Source organism: Chiloscyllium plagiosum, chromosome 31, assembly GCF_004010195.1.
Source record: "Chiloscyllium plagiosum isolate BGI_BamShark_2017 chromosome 31, ASM401019v2, whole genome shotgun sequence".
Lineage (NCBI taxonomy): Eukaryota > Metazoa > Chordata > Chondrichthyes > Orectolobiformes > Hemiscylliidae > Chiloscyllium > Chiloscyllium plagiosum.
Window position 1 is genome coordinate 19860823 of NC_057740.1, and position 12560 is coordinate 19873382.

The 12560-nt window shown below is 41.4% G+C and overlaps 1 protein-coding gene across 1 annotated transcript in view; it reads right to left on the reverse strand.

Moving 5' to 3' along the window:
- Positions 1-5115: 5115 nt before the first annotated feature.
- Positions 5116-12560, reverse strand: part of LOC122565558 (mucin-16-like) — a 105943-nt gene continuing 98498 nt past the window's right edge. Inside the window, exons 77-78 of the mRNA XM_043721610.1 lie at positions 6389-6501; positions 5116-5794 (exon numbers count right to left, since the gene is read on the reverse strand). Coding sequence (XP_043577545.1) covers positions 5702-5794; positions 6389-6501 — 206 coding nt within the window. The 3' untranslated portion in view covers positions 5116-5701. The remainder of the gene's footprint in view (positions 5795-6388; positions 6502-12560) is intronic.

Consider the following 12560-nt stretch of genomic DNA (forward strand, 5'->3'; position numbering starts at 1 on the left):
TTGCTGATTTTGGTTTATTTTAAATTTTGGTTTATTTTAAATTGATTGGATTAAAAATTAAGTATAGAAAACAGCGAAGAAGAAGCCCCTTCAGATCGCTATACAGAGGCTGTAAGCTCTCCCACTGCCTGTATAAAAAGCCAATGGACTGTTCTCAGCCCCTGCCCAGTGCTCTCTCCTTTCACATTGGTGAGGGTGCTGTCTGGGTGACAGGTTCTCATTCCTGATGAACTTGAGTGAATCCTTTGGTAATTAAACAACAATCAGATAGGTTTTATGGTTACTGACAAACCCACCAATTACTACATTAATTCCCCTGATTTCACAAGCTGCCTTTCAGTTTATTTGAAGCGCTCTGCGAGAAGGTGTCTGTTGGCCCCAATGTAGAGGAGACCAACAGATGCAATAAATGACATGTGTGGCAGTGCAGATGCACATTTGATGGATGTGGAAGGATCTAATGGAGCCTTGGAAGGATGTGACGGGGAAGATGTGGGTGCAGGTTTTGCAATTCCTGTGTTGGCAAGGGAAGGTGCTAGGAGGGGAGGGTGGGTCATTGGAGGGCGTGGACTTGACTAGGTAGTCGTGCAGGAAACAGTTTTTCTGAAAAGTGGATCGAAGTGGCGAGGGAAATATATCCCTCAAGTTCAGTGTTACTGACACTTTTTACAAACCCACTGACTCCCACAGCTATCTGGAATATACCTCCTCCCACCCCATCTCTTGCGCAAATGTGATCAGATATTCCCAATTCCTCCACCTCAATCGCATCTGCTCCCAAAGGAGAAGCACAGCGGTTCAGGAAGCATCTGAGGAGTAGTAAAATCGACATTTTGGGCAAAAGCCCTTCATCAGGAACACAGTGAGAGAGCCTGAAGGCTGGAGAGATAATTGAGAGGAGGTTTGGGGTGGGGAGAAAGTAGCATAGAATACAATAGGTGAGTGGGAGAGGAGATGAAGGTGATGGGTTAAGGGGGAGGGTGGAGTGGATAGGTGGAAAGGAAGATAGGCAGGTAAGACAAGTCATGGGGATATTGCTGAGCTGGAGGTTTGGAGCTGGGGTGAGGTGGGGGAAGGGTAAATAAGGAAACTGGTGAAGTGTACATTGATGCCCTGGGGTTGCAGTGATCTGAGGCGGAAGATGAGGCGTTCTTCTTCCAGGCGTCGGTTGTGAGGGAGTGGCGGTGTAGGAGACCCAGGACCTCCATGCCCTCGGCTCAGTGGGAGGGGGAGTTGAAATGTTGGACCACAGGGCAGTGTGGTTGATTGGTGCGCGTGGCCCAGAGATGTTCCATAAAGCGCTCTGCTGGGAGGCGTCCTGTCTCCCCAATGTTGAGTAGACCGCATCGGGTGCAATGAATATAATAAATTATATTGGTGGATGTGCAGGTGGAACTTTGATGGCTGTGGAAGGCTCCTTTGGGGCCATGGATGGAGGCGAGGGAGGAGGTGTGACGCAGATTTTGCAATTATTGCGGTGGCAGGGGAAGGTGCCAGGACAGGAGCATGGGTTGTTGGGGGGCGTGGACCTGACCAGATAGTCACGGAGGGAACGGTCTTTGTGGAAGGCGGAATTGGGTAGGGAGGGAAATATATCCCTGGTGGTGGGGTCCGTTTGGAGATGGTGGAAATGTCAGCGGATGATTTGGTCTATGCGAAGGTTGGTAGGGTGGAAGTAGAGCACCAGGGGGTTCTGTCCTTGTTACGGTTGGAGGGGTTGGGTCTGAGGGCGGAGGTTCAGGATGTGGACGAGATGCATTGCGGGGCATCTTTAACCACGTGGGAAGAGAAATTGCGGTTTCTAAAGAAGGAGGCCAACTGGTGTGTTTTATACTCTATGCTACGTTCTCCCCACCCCCACACCCCTCTACCTTATCTCTCCACGCTTCAGGCTCTCTGCCTTTATTCCTGATGAAGGGCTTTTGCCCGAAATGTCGATTTCGCTGCTCCTTGGATGCTGCCTGAACTGCTGTGCTCTGCCAGCACCACTAATCCAGAAGTTGGCTCTACAGTATGTGAGAAACACAAGGCTGAGGATGATTTGGAGATGCCGGTGTTGGACTGGGGTGTACAAAGTTAAAAATCACACAACACCAGATTATAGTCCAACACGTTTAATTGGAAGCACACTAGCTTTCGGAGCAACGCTCCTTCATCAGGTGGTAGTGGAGGGCTCAATCCTACACACAGAATTTATAGCAAAAATTTACAGTGTGATGTAACTGAAAAAAGTTGCATTCTCGGGTTAGCTGTTAACAATGGTGATAGCTAGACAATATGTTGAAGGTGTTGGCCCTCTGTGTTCTTTGTCTATGCCATGATGTTTAGATTGATTCTAATCTAAAAAGTGAGATAACGGAGTTTTACATAAATTCAAGCAGTTTTTGGGTGAAGTACAATGTAACCCTGCAAGTACAAATTCACCCCACAAAATATATGTGTGCATGTGGGTCTCTGTCTGTGTGTGTGTGTGTGTGTCTGTCAGGGTTGGGGGTTGTGAGTGTGAGAAAGTGTATGCATATGTGTATAGTGAGTACAGAGTATCTTAAGTCCGTGAGGGGGTGCATGTGGGAGTGTGTGTGTCTGTGAGGGTGTGTGTGGGTGTCTGTGTGCGCGTCTGTGTGTATTTCTGTCCACGTGTATGTGTGTATAGGAGTGCCTTAGTGTGTGTGTGTGTAGCAGTATCTGTGTGTGTGTGTGTATAGTGCAATGGTGGTCACCTGTAATGTGACATGAACCCAAGGTCCTGGTTGAGGTACCCATATTACATTATACAAACACACAGATACTCCTACACACACTAAGGCACTCCTATACACACATACACACGGACACACATACACACAGACGCGCACACAGACACCCACACCCATACACACTCTCACAGACACATACACTCCCACACTCACACATGCACCCCCTCACAGACTCAAGACATTCTGCACTCACTACACACACACACACATACACTTTCTCACACTCACGACCCCCAACCCAGACAGACACACACACAGACAGACAAAGATCCACATGCACACATATATTTTGTGGGGTGAATTTGGACTTTCAGGGTTACATTGTACTTTGCTCGAAAACTGCATGCATTCATGTAAAACTCCGTTATCTCACTTTTTAGATTAGAATCAATCTAAACATCATGGCATAGATGGAGAACACAGGGGGCTAACACCTTCAACATATTGTCTAGCTATCACCATTGTTAACAGCTAACCCAAGAATGCAACTTTTTAAAAAAAGGTTTTGTGATTTACACATGAAAGAAGTGAAATTATCACTGTATTCTAACAGATGAAAGGCTTAATAAACAATCAATTTTTCAATGTATAATTTCAGTTACATCACACTGTAAATTTTTGCTATAAATTCTGTGTGTTAGGATTGAGCCCTCCACTATCACCTGATGAAGGAGCGTCGCTCCGAAAGCTAGTGTGCAACGATTAAACCTCTTTGGACTATAACCTGGTGTTGTGTGATTTTTAAGGCTGACGATGGTATCATCTCTGGACCCCTGAAATTCCCGATTTCCTTTTTCTGTGTTTTTGCAGGAAAGGGCTCGTTCTCTGATTTGGGGTCATTACTGATGTGCTACCAGATCTATCAGTCAGAAGATTTTGAAGCTGGGTGCTGAAATTCAGGGCCCCACAAGTGGTCAGGAGAATGACTTTTTGATGGTGGTCCCCTTCTATCCCATTTGCTTGCAAGAAGTATCTCATTCTTTTGGTGTACTGGGGCCAACCCTCCACAACCACATCATTAGGTTGCAGTTTCTCAAACAATGGTATTCTAATATTTTCCTGTCATAGTCTTACAGAGTTCGTTGAGGGGCAAAACTATCTGAAACTTTTCTTTACTCTTGTCCCTGATTTAATAACCCAGAAAACCAGACTGGAGAGTAACATAATTTATGATTAAACATCAAAATAGCATGAATACTCATGGCATTTGCAGGCTAATCTTTGCCCAGGAAAGAAATTTGCACAGACCTACCCTTATAAAGGGTTCAGGTGGTGGTTCTAGCTGGGCAGGCCATTGTCTGTTTCCAAGGGAACTCATACTCAACAAGCTCCACACAAGATTAATTAGTGATTTCTCCACTGACCTTGTAGGCGTTATCACACACACAAATGCCAGACAATGGCCCCTTCCAATAAGACATTTACCCACAGCCTCTTGACTTGTAATGGTGTTCGCACGATATTCCCCACTATCAAAATTCTGGGGTTTAAATGACCAGAAATTGAATTAGCCATACAAATAGAGTGGCTACAAGAGCCAGTTAAAGGCTAGAAATCCTGTGAATAACTCTTCTTCTGACTCTCCAAATCTTGTCCACCATCTACAAGGCACAAGTCAGGAGTCTGATCACTGTCTGCTAGACTGCAGCTCCAGAAACACCCTAGAAACTTGACACCATCCAGGCCAAAGCAGTTAGTTTGATTGACACCACATCCACATCCTCCACTATCGATGCTCAGTAGCAGCAGCACTTACCCGACAAGATGCACTGCAGAAATTCACCAAAGCTCCTTAAACAGTACCTTCAAAACCCACAACTCTTTCCATCTCAAGTAATGAGGGCAGCAAATATCTGTACCTGCTACCTGCTAGATCCACTTCAAATCACTCCACAGCCTGACTTGGAAATATATCGCAGTTCCTTCAGAGTTGTTGGGTCAAAATTCTGGAATTTCCTCTCTAATAGCATTGTGGATCTACTTAAGGCACAGGGACTACAACAATTCAAGAAGGTGACTCTCTGCCACCTTTTCAAAGGGTAACTAGGAATAGGTGATACATGTTGGCCCTGCCATCAATACCCACATCCCATGAATGAATAAAAAGGTCCTTGCTCATTAATCAGTGCTTCATGCGTCTTGGAGCTGGATTCCTGCTTCCCAAACTTCAGCAAAAGCCCTTATCTGAGGTGAGACTGCACTGTGTATTACCCTGGGGAGAAAAGCTGAGTTGCTATCTTTGTTCTATATACCATCAATTTTGATTGAGAATGTGTAGTTTTAATGTAGGTTGCAACATTCAGCATGTAATGCTGTTAAAAATGAAATACAAAATGAAAACTTGTTATGAGTAGTTTATTTTAGGCTTTCATTATTTTGACATGATTTACAAAAATAGACAGCTTTGTAAATGTTCATCACCCAAGAAAAAATAATTTTATAAATACATTAACCTATTTATTCTGTCATTCGAATATTTTAAATAGTTTCCAATAATCATTTAATAGAATTATTAGATCACCACAGTACTATTTATTATTAAAGTTCATATCATTGAGATTCATGTAGATAATAGAGATAAATATAACATTTAACATAATACAGATGTCTGACTGATGACAATAATTTATTGCAACTGATGCACAAACCAAACATTCAAGTCACAAAAGCATGACAAGCATTTGTTATTTTGATTTTATTTTAGTTTAATACTTGAACATTGTGTCTTCAATATAATATTCTTTGACAACGTTTTTCATCTTTAGTGCTTTTCTTCAAGTAAAGTCTTAAAAGTTTCTTAGAGGACTATCCAGAGTTGCAACGAATAATTAATTTGGATTGGTTCTGTTTAGCTACATAATTGTAATACGTTATTTCTACTTTAATCACTAATTTGCATGTTTGCAGTTTATCACCAATGTTTTTTTATTGTTAATGTTTTTCTGTCAGTAGAATTTTTGATGTGGAAAGTAAAAGCCTGCAGGGTCTTGCATCATGTTGTAGAATCCTTGGTGCTTCTTTTTCAAGCACAGTGCAATCTGAAAGATTAAAATGCTGGTTACTAAACATATGAGAAGTACCATAACCTATTAAGTAAAATATGATTCCCCCTCTATTACCACTCTGACCACTGAACCTTTGGCTCCTGATCTGTTGCACCCAATTTTCACTTGGGTATTGAGAGGTGAGTCTCTGATCTGAATATTGACCAATGTGACTTCAGAATTTCTATATATAACCTTAAATTTCTTTTTATCAGGTGATGTTAGTGATCTGATGTGGTTGGAGAACCTCCCTTATTTGCTCATGTTTCTTTCTTTCTGAAGAAAGGCTCTATCTTGAACAATGGCCAGATATTTTTCTCCACAAATGCGAATTTGATCCAGCTCTTCATTTTAATGTTAATGCATTTATGCTTGAGGAGATCTTTAGAGGAAGCATTAGAATTTGTTCTGCATTACAACAGCAATTATGCACTGCTGAATCTTGGAGACAAGTGATTCTTATAATTGATTTGGCTCATGATGTTATATAGCATGCCTTTATTCTGACCTTCTGCAATTTTCCAACGTATACTCTATATTTCTAGAGTTCAGCACTGTGCACAATATTGAATAATCTGTTGTACATACCAGTAAAGCTCCGAGGATGAACAGGAATAGAATGAGGAGTATGCCTAGAACGATGAGTATGATTCCCCAGTATGGAATTTCTACTTTGCTGTCAGAAATTGGTGCTTTAGCTTCTACATAAATAAAACACAGGTTGCAAAACAATTAAATGTGAAATATATGTGAATTAAATCTTGCAGTGCATGTGATGTGCAATAACTTATAGTGTGCACTGTTCAGTCAAGTTGTCAGTAAGTTGGAAACTATATGGGATCATTCTACTTTTTTTTTATTTTGGATGAGGACAACTATTGTTAAAAGCAATTTGGCTCCGAGAGAGAGAACTACATCATAGTTCTGCTTCTCTGAGCAAGACTTTTATTGGAAGTAAGGAACTGTGCCTTATACGGCCTTATTTGAATGAATTCAACCATGCAACTCATAACAGACTACTTTGAAAAGACTGTCCACTATATATTGTGCGAAGTGTTAATTTCAACTTCAGATGAATCCAAAATGTGTCATATAGCTTTGGTAAATAGCCTCAGTAGCATTAGTCCAACTATGATAGACTGGATAAAGCATTCAAATGTACCAGTGATGGTGTCAGACAGTGGCTGTGTTGCCAATACCACCTCTGACAGCACTGTTGGTGTACCTACACTGAAGGAACTAGAAAGGCTGTAAAGGCAGCTTACTGCCACTTTCTCAAATATAATGAGAGTTGGGCATTAACACTGGTCTTGCTAGTGATGTCCAAATCCCAAGAACAAATTAAAACAATCTAGCTGATGCATTGTACAGAAGTACTTGTTTCACTCAGCCAGAGATAAAGATATGCAGACGGAAAAGGTATCAAAACTATCTGCATCACAACAAATCTGCAGTCTGGCATAACATTCATAAAGCAATTTTTTTAACGGACAAATATTAAATTATGTGAGATACTATTAATCAATCTGTTCTGAAATGTTATGGTACACTTAAGGAATAGGTGGGATTTGAATCTTGGTATTCTAGCCCAGAGGTGGGGACACTACCAGAGTGCCACAAGAGGCCTAAGAAATCTCAATTGTCATCAAAAAGGTTAGAACAGACCAAGCATGACTGGGAATTTAAATTATAAATTGACCAGCGACTGAGCAGGAACAGCTGCTCAGTCAGCATTTAATATGTCAGGTAAGAATTTAGAATTGTTTGCGCCCATTGGGCAATATATTGAGTATAGACAGTGAAACATGTAGATTGGTGCCTAGTATATTGGCAGCAGTGATGATGATCTGTTATGTCTCACAATCAGTATGTGGGTACACCTTTAAGAGATACAGAGTGTCAATTAACCATTAAGTGACATAGAGTCATAGAGATGTACAGCATGGAAACAGACCTTTTGGTTCAACTTGTCCATGCTGACCAGGTAACCTAAATTAATCTAGTCCCATTTGCCAGCACTTGACACATATCCCTCTAAACCCTTCCTACTCATATACCCATCCAGGTGCCGTTTAAATGTTGGAATTATTGTTGTAAGAGCCTTTGCCATTTCTTCTGGCAGCTCATTCCATATACGCACCACTCTTTGCGTGAAAAAGTTGCCCCTGAGGCCCCTTTTTAAATCTTTCCCCTCTCACCCGAAACCTAAACTCTCTAGTTCTAGACTCCTCCACCCCAGGGAAAAGACCTTGTCTATTTACTCGATCCGTGCCCCTCATCATTTTATAAACCTCCATAAGGTCACCCTTCAGTCTCTGACACTCCAGGGAAAAAAGTCTCTCCCCATAGCATAAGCCCTCCAATCCTGGCAATATCCTTGTAAATCTTTTCTGAATATTTTCATGTTACACAACATCCTTTCTACAGGAAGGAGACTAGAATTGCATATAATATTCCAAAAGTTGCCTAACCAATGTCCTGTACAGCCACAACATAACCTCCCAACTTTGATCTTCCATGTCCTTCTCCACAGTAAACACTGATGCAAAATATTCATTTAGTATCTCCCCCATCTCCTGTGGTTCCACACATAGGCTGCTGTGCTGATCTTTGAGGAGCTCTATTCTCTCCCAGTTCCCCTTTTGTCTTTAATGTATTTATAAAATCCCTTCAATTCTCCTTAACCGTACTTACCAAATCTATCTCATGTCCCCTTTTTACCTTCCTGATTTCCCTCTTACTCCTACTGAATTTATACTCTTCTAAGGAGACTTTTTATCTATCCTGTCTATACCTGACATATGGTTCCTCTCTTTGTTTACTATAACCTCAATTTCTCCAGCATTCCCTACACCTACCAGCCTTGCAATTCACCTTAACAGGAATATGTTATCTCTGGACTCTCGTTATTTCATTTCTGAAGGCTTCCCTTTTTCTAGCCGTCCCTTTACCAGTGAACGTCTGCGCCCAATCAACATTTGAAAGTTCTTGCCTAATACTGTCAAAATTGGCCTTTCTCCAATTTAGAACTTCAACTTTTCCATTTGGTCTATCCTTTTCCATCACTATTTTAAAACAAATAGAATTATGGTTGCTGGCCCCAAAGTGCTCCCCCACTGACACCTCAGTCACCTGTCCTGCCTTATTTCCCAAGAGTGGGTCAAGTTTTGCACCTTCTCTAGTAAGTATATCCACATATTGAATCAGAAAACTTTCTTTTACACACTTAACAAATTCCTCTCCATCTAAACCCTGAACACTATGGCAGTCTATGTTTGGAAAATTAAAATCCCCTACCATTACCAAACTATTATTCTTACAGCTAACTGAGATCACCTTACAAATTTGATTCTCAATTTCCCTCTGACTATTAGGGAGTCTATAATACAATCCCAATAAGGTGATCATCCCTTTCTTATTTCTCAGTTCCACCCAAATAACTTCCCTGGATGTATTTCTGGGAATATCCTTCCTCAGAATAGCTGTAATACTATCCCTTATCAAAAACACCACTCCCCCTCCTCTCTTGCCTCCCTTTCTATCTTTTCTGTGGCATTTGTATCCTGGAACATTAAGCTGCCAGGCCTATCCATCCCTGAGCCACATTTCTGTAATTGTGATGATATCCCAGTCCCATGTTCCTAACCATGCCCTGAGTTCCTCTGCCTTCCCTGTTAGGCCTGTTGCATTGAAATAAATGCAGTTTAATTTATGTCGTTCTTTGTTTTGTTCCTGCCTCCTTATTAGTTTAAATCCTCCGAAGCAGCTCTAGCAAATCTCCCTTCCAATTCAGGTGCAATCCGTCCTCCTTATGCAGGTCACTTCTACCCCAGAAGAGATTCCAATGATTCAAAAATGTGAACCCTTCTCCCTTGCACAAGCTCCTCAACCATATCCACTTGCTCTGTCCACCTATTGCTACCCTCACTAGCTCGTAGCACTGGGAGTAATCCAGATATTACTACCTTTGAGGATCTCCTCTTCAAATTCTTGACTAACATTCTATATTCTCTCTTCAGAACCTCATCCTTTTTCCTTCCTATATCATTAGTTCCAATGTGTACAAGGACCTTGTGCTGGTCCCACTCACCTTTGAGAATATTCTGCACTCTCTCCATGATATCCTTGATGCTGGCACCAGGGAGGCACCACACCATTCTGATTTCTTGCTGTTGGATGCAAAAGCTTCTGTTGTGCCACTGACTAGATGGCTTGGAACCTGATGTACCCCTATCACGATCGATTGCTTGGAACCTGACGTACCCCTCATGACATTAGAGCCAGTCTTGGTACCAGAAACTTCACTGTTGATGTTACATTCCCCTGAGAACCTGTCACACGCTACATTTTCCAAAACAGCATATTTGTTTTGAGATGGGGATAACCACAGGAGGCTCCTGCTCTATCTGCCTCCCTGTCCTATCTTTCCTGGCAGTAATCCATCTGCAGTTTTTCTTCTTTCCCATAATTTCATACTTCCTATCCATCACCCCCCCATCTCCTGTAAATTCCTCATTGCCTCTAATGATGCTCCAACCGATCCATACGATCTGATAGGATTCACAACCAAACATACTGCAGACATAATCATCAGTACCATGGAAATTCTCCCTAATGTCCCACATCCAACACGAAGAGCATATCGCTCTACTATAGGCCATCTTTGCACCTTAACAATCTACAGAAAATAGCACAGTCTTACTACTCTAAAAAACACTGCTGCAGGCTAAGTTAGTATCTATGTTTTATATTTAATCAAGAGACAGATCTCAATAAAACACATAACCAGAAAGAACCCACTACTCACTATTAAAAAAAGACAGCAATGTTACACTTCAAAACTAGGCACTTACACTTAAAAACAAGGCATTCAAAATTAATCAGTTCTGAAAAGAAGTATTAGGGTATTCCTTTGACCCAGTCAGATGAATAGGCCCCAAGGTGGTGCCATCACCTTCCCAAAGACAACCAAAATGCCTAAAGAGTGGGGATCAACATCATTGACCAAATTAAGTTTTACAAGATATGGGTAAAAAAACAGAACTACGAGTGATGTGAATGACCAGCAGGAATGAATGAATGATTTTTATTGTCACATGTATTTGGGGAAATACAGTGAAAAGTGTTTGTCGCCACAATCTGGCACCATTTTGGACAGCATGCACACATTGCCTCATTCCCACCCACCCCCAATCCCGCCTGCTGTGAGCATGCTCATATTGCCTCTTCTCCCCTTCCTGGGAATCTAAGGTACTTCATTGGCTCAAAAACAAAGGAAATGTCCTGCAAAAGGAAATTTTCCAGAGAAATGAAAATCAGGTTCAGGTAAGGTTTAGGAAAATAAAAATATAATGACAACATTTCGAGGTGAGGTCGAAGAGAATAAATGCAGGTTTTAGATCATGAACGTGAAGATGCAAGGATTTGAAGCAGAAGTCAATCTCAATGCGGTAACAGATATTTTGATAAGGGGAAACATCTTGCCTTGGTTGAAGTCTGCAAGTTCAGTCAGTGAAATTTAAAAAAAATGTCCAGGAAGTGCAGATGTTCAGGTTACTGGGCAAACCATCACAAAATGTGGTTATAAAAGATGAGGTGTTGATGTGTGACTCCATATACTAAAGAATCATATTTCATTGTTAAGCAGCAATGCACATATTTGTCGAAGTCTGTTGGAGAGAGTGGATGCAATTTTTCAGAATTAAGACAGGACAGAATCCCAGCCAGAATTTGCAAAATTATTCAAAGGCTGAAGCAAATTGAAGCATAATTATCATGTAACTCTGCAAGTAGATTTAAGCCCACCTATTTTTATGCTGTCAGGAAAATTCCTCATCCTTTGATGAGGAAGGTAAAATTACACTTAGACTACATGAATGCAAGTGGAGACACATCACCAGACACAATGATGCCCAGGGCTAGTGACAATCCCCAAGACAAATAGAGAACTAAGATTATGCATGGATCTCACTATTGAATAAACGAGTTAAATGTCCACCTTATTTTGTCTGTTGATGTTAGTTTGGCAAAATTGACAACAAACATGCCTTTCACAAAATTGGAAGAAAACAGTTCATTTCAGCATATGTCCTTACACCATGAGTCAAGATTATTGACTATGTTTACTACACTGTTTCAGCAGTATTGTTACAGCAGTGTCTACCAGCTACAAGATGAACTACAGAAATTCGCTAAGGTTCTTGAGACAGCATTTTCTAAATCCATGGCTACCAGTATCTAGAAAGACAGAGCAGCAGATACATGGAAACATCACCATCTGCAAATTCCCTCCAACACACACACCATCCAAACTTGGAAACCTATCGCTGTTCTTTCTGTGTTGCTGGTGAAAGTCCTGGAGCTCCCTTCCTAAAGGTATTGTGTGTACACATACACCAAATGGACTGTAGTATTTCAAGAACATAGCTCACTACCATCTTCTCAGAGGAAATATGATGGACAATAAATGATGCCCACATCCCATTAGTGAATAAAGAAAACTCACAAACTTGATTGAGTTTTTTGATGAAGTAACAAAGAAGATTGAGGGCAGAGCAGTAGATGTGATCTATATGGACTTCATTAAGGCGTTCGACAAGGTTCCCCATGGGAGACTGATTAGCAAGGTTAGATCTCATGGAATACAGGGAGAACTAGCCATTTGGATACAGAACTGGCTCAAAGGTAGAAGACAGAGGGTCGTGGTGGAGGGTTGTTTTTCAGACTGGAGACCTGTGACCAGTGGAGTGCCACAAGGATC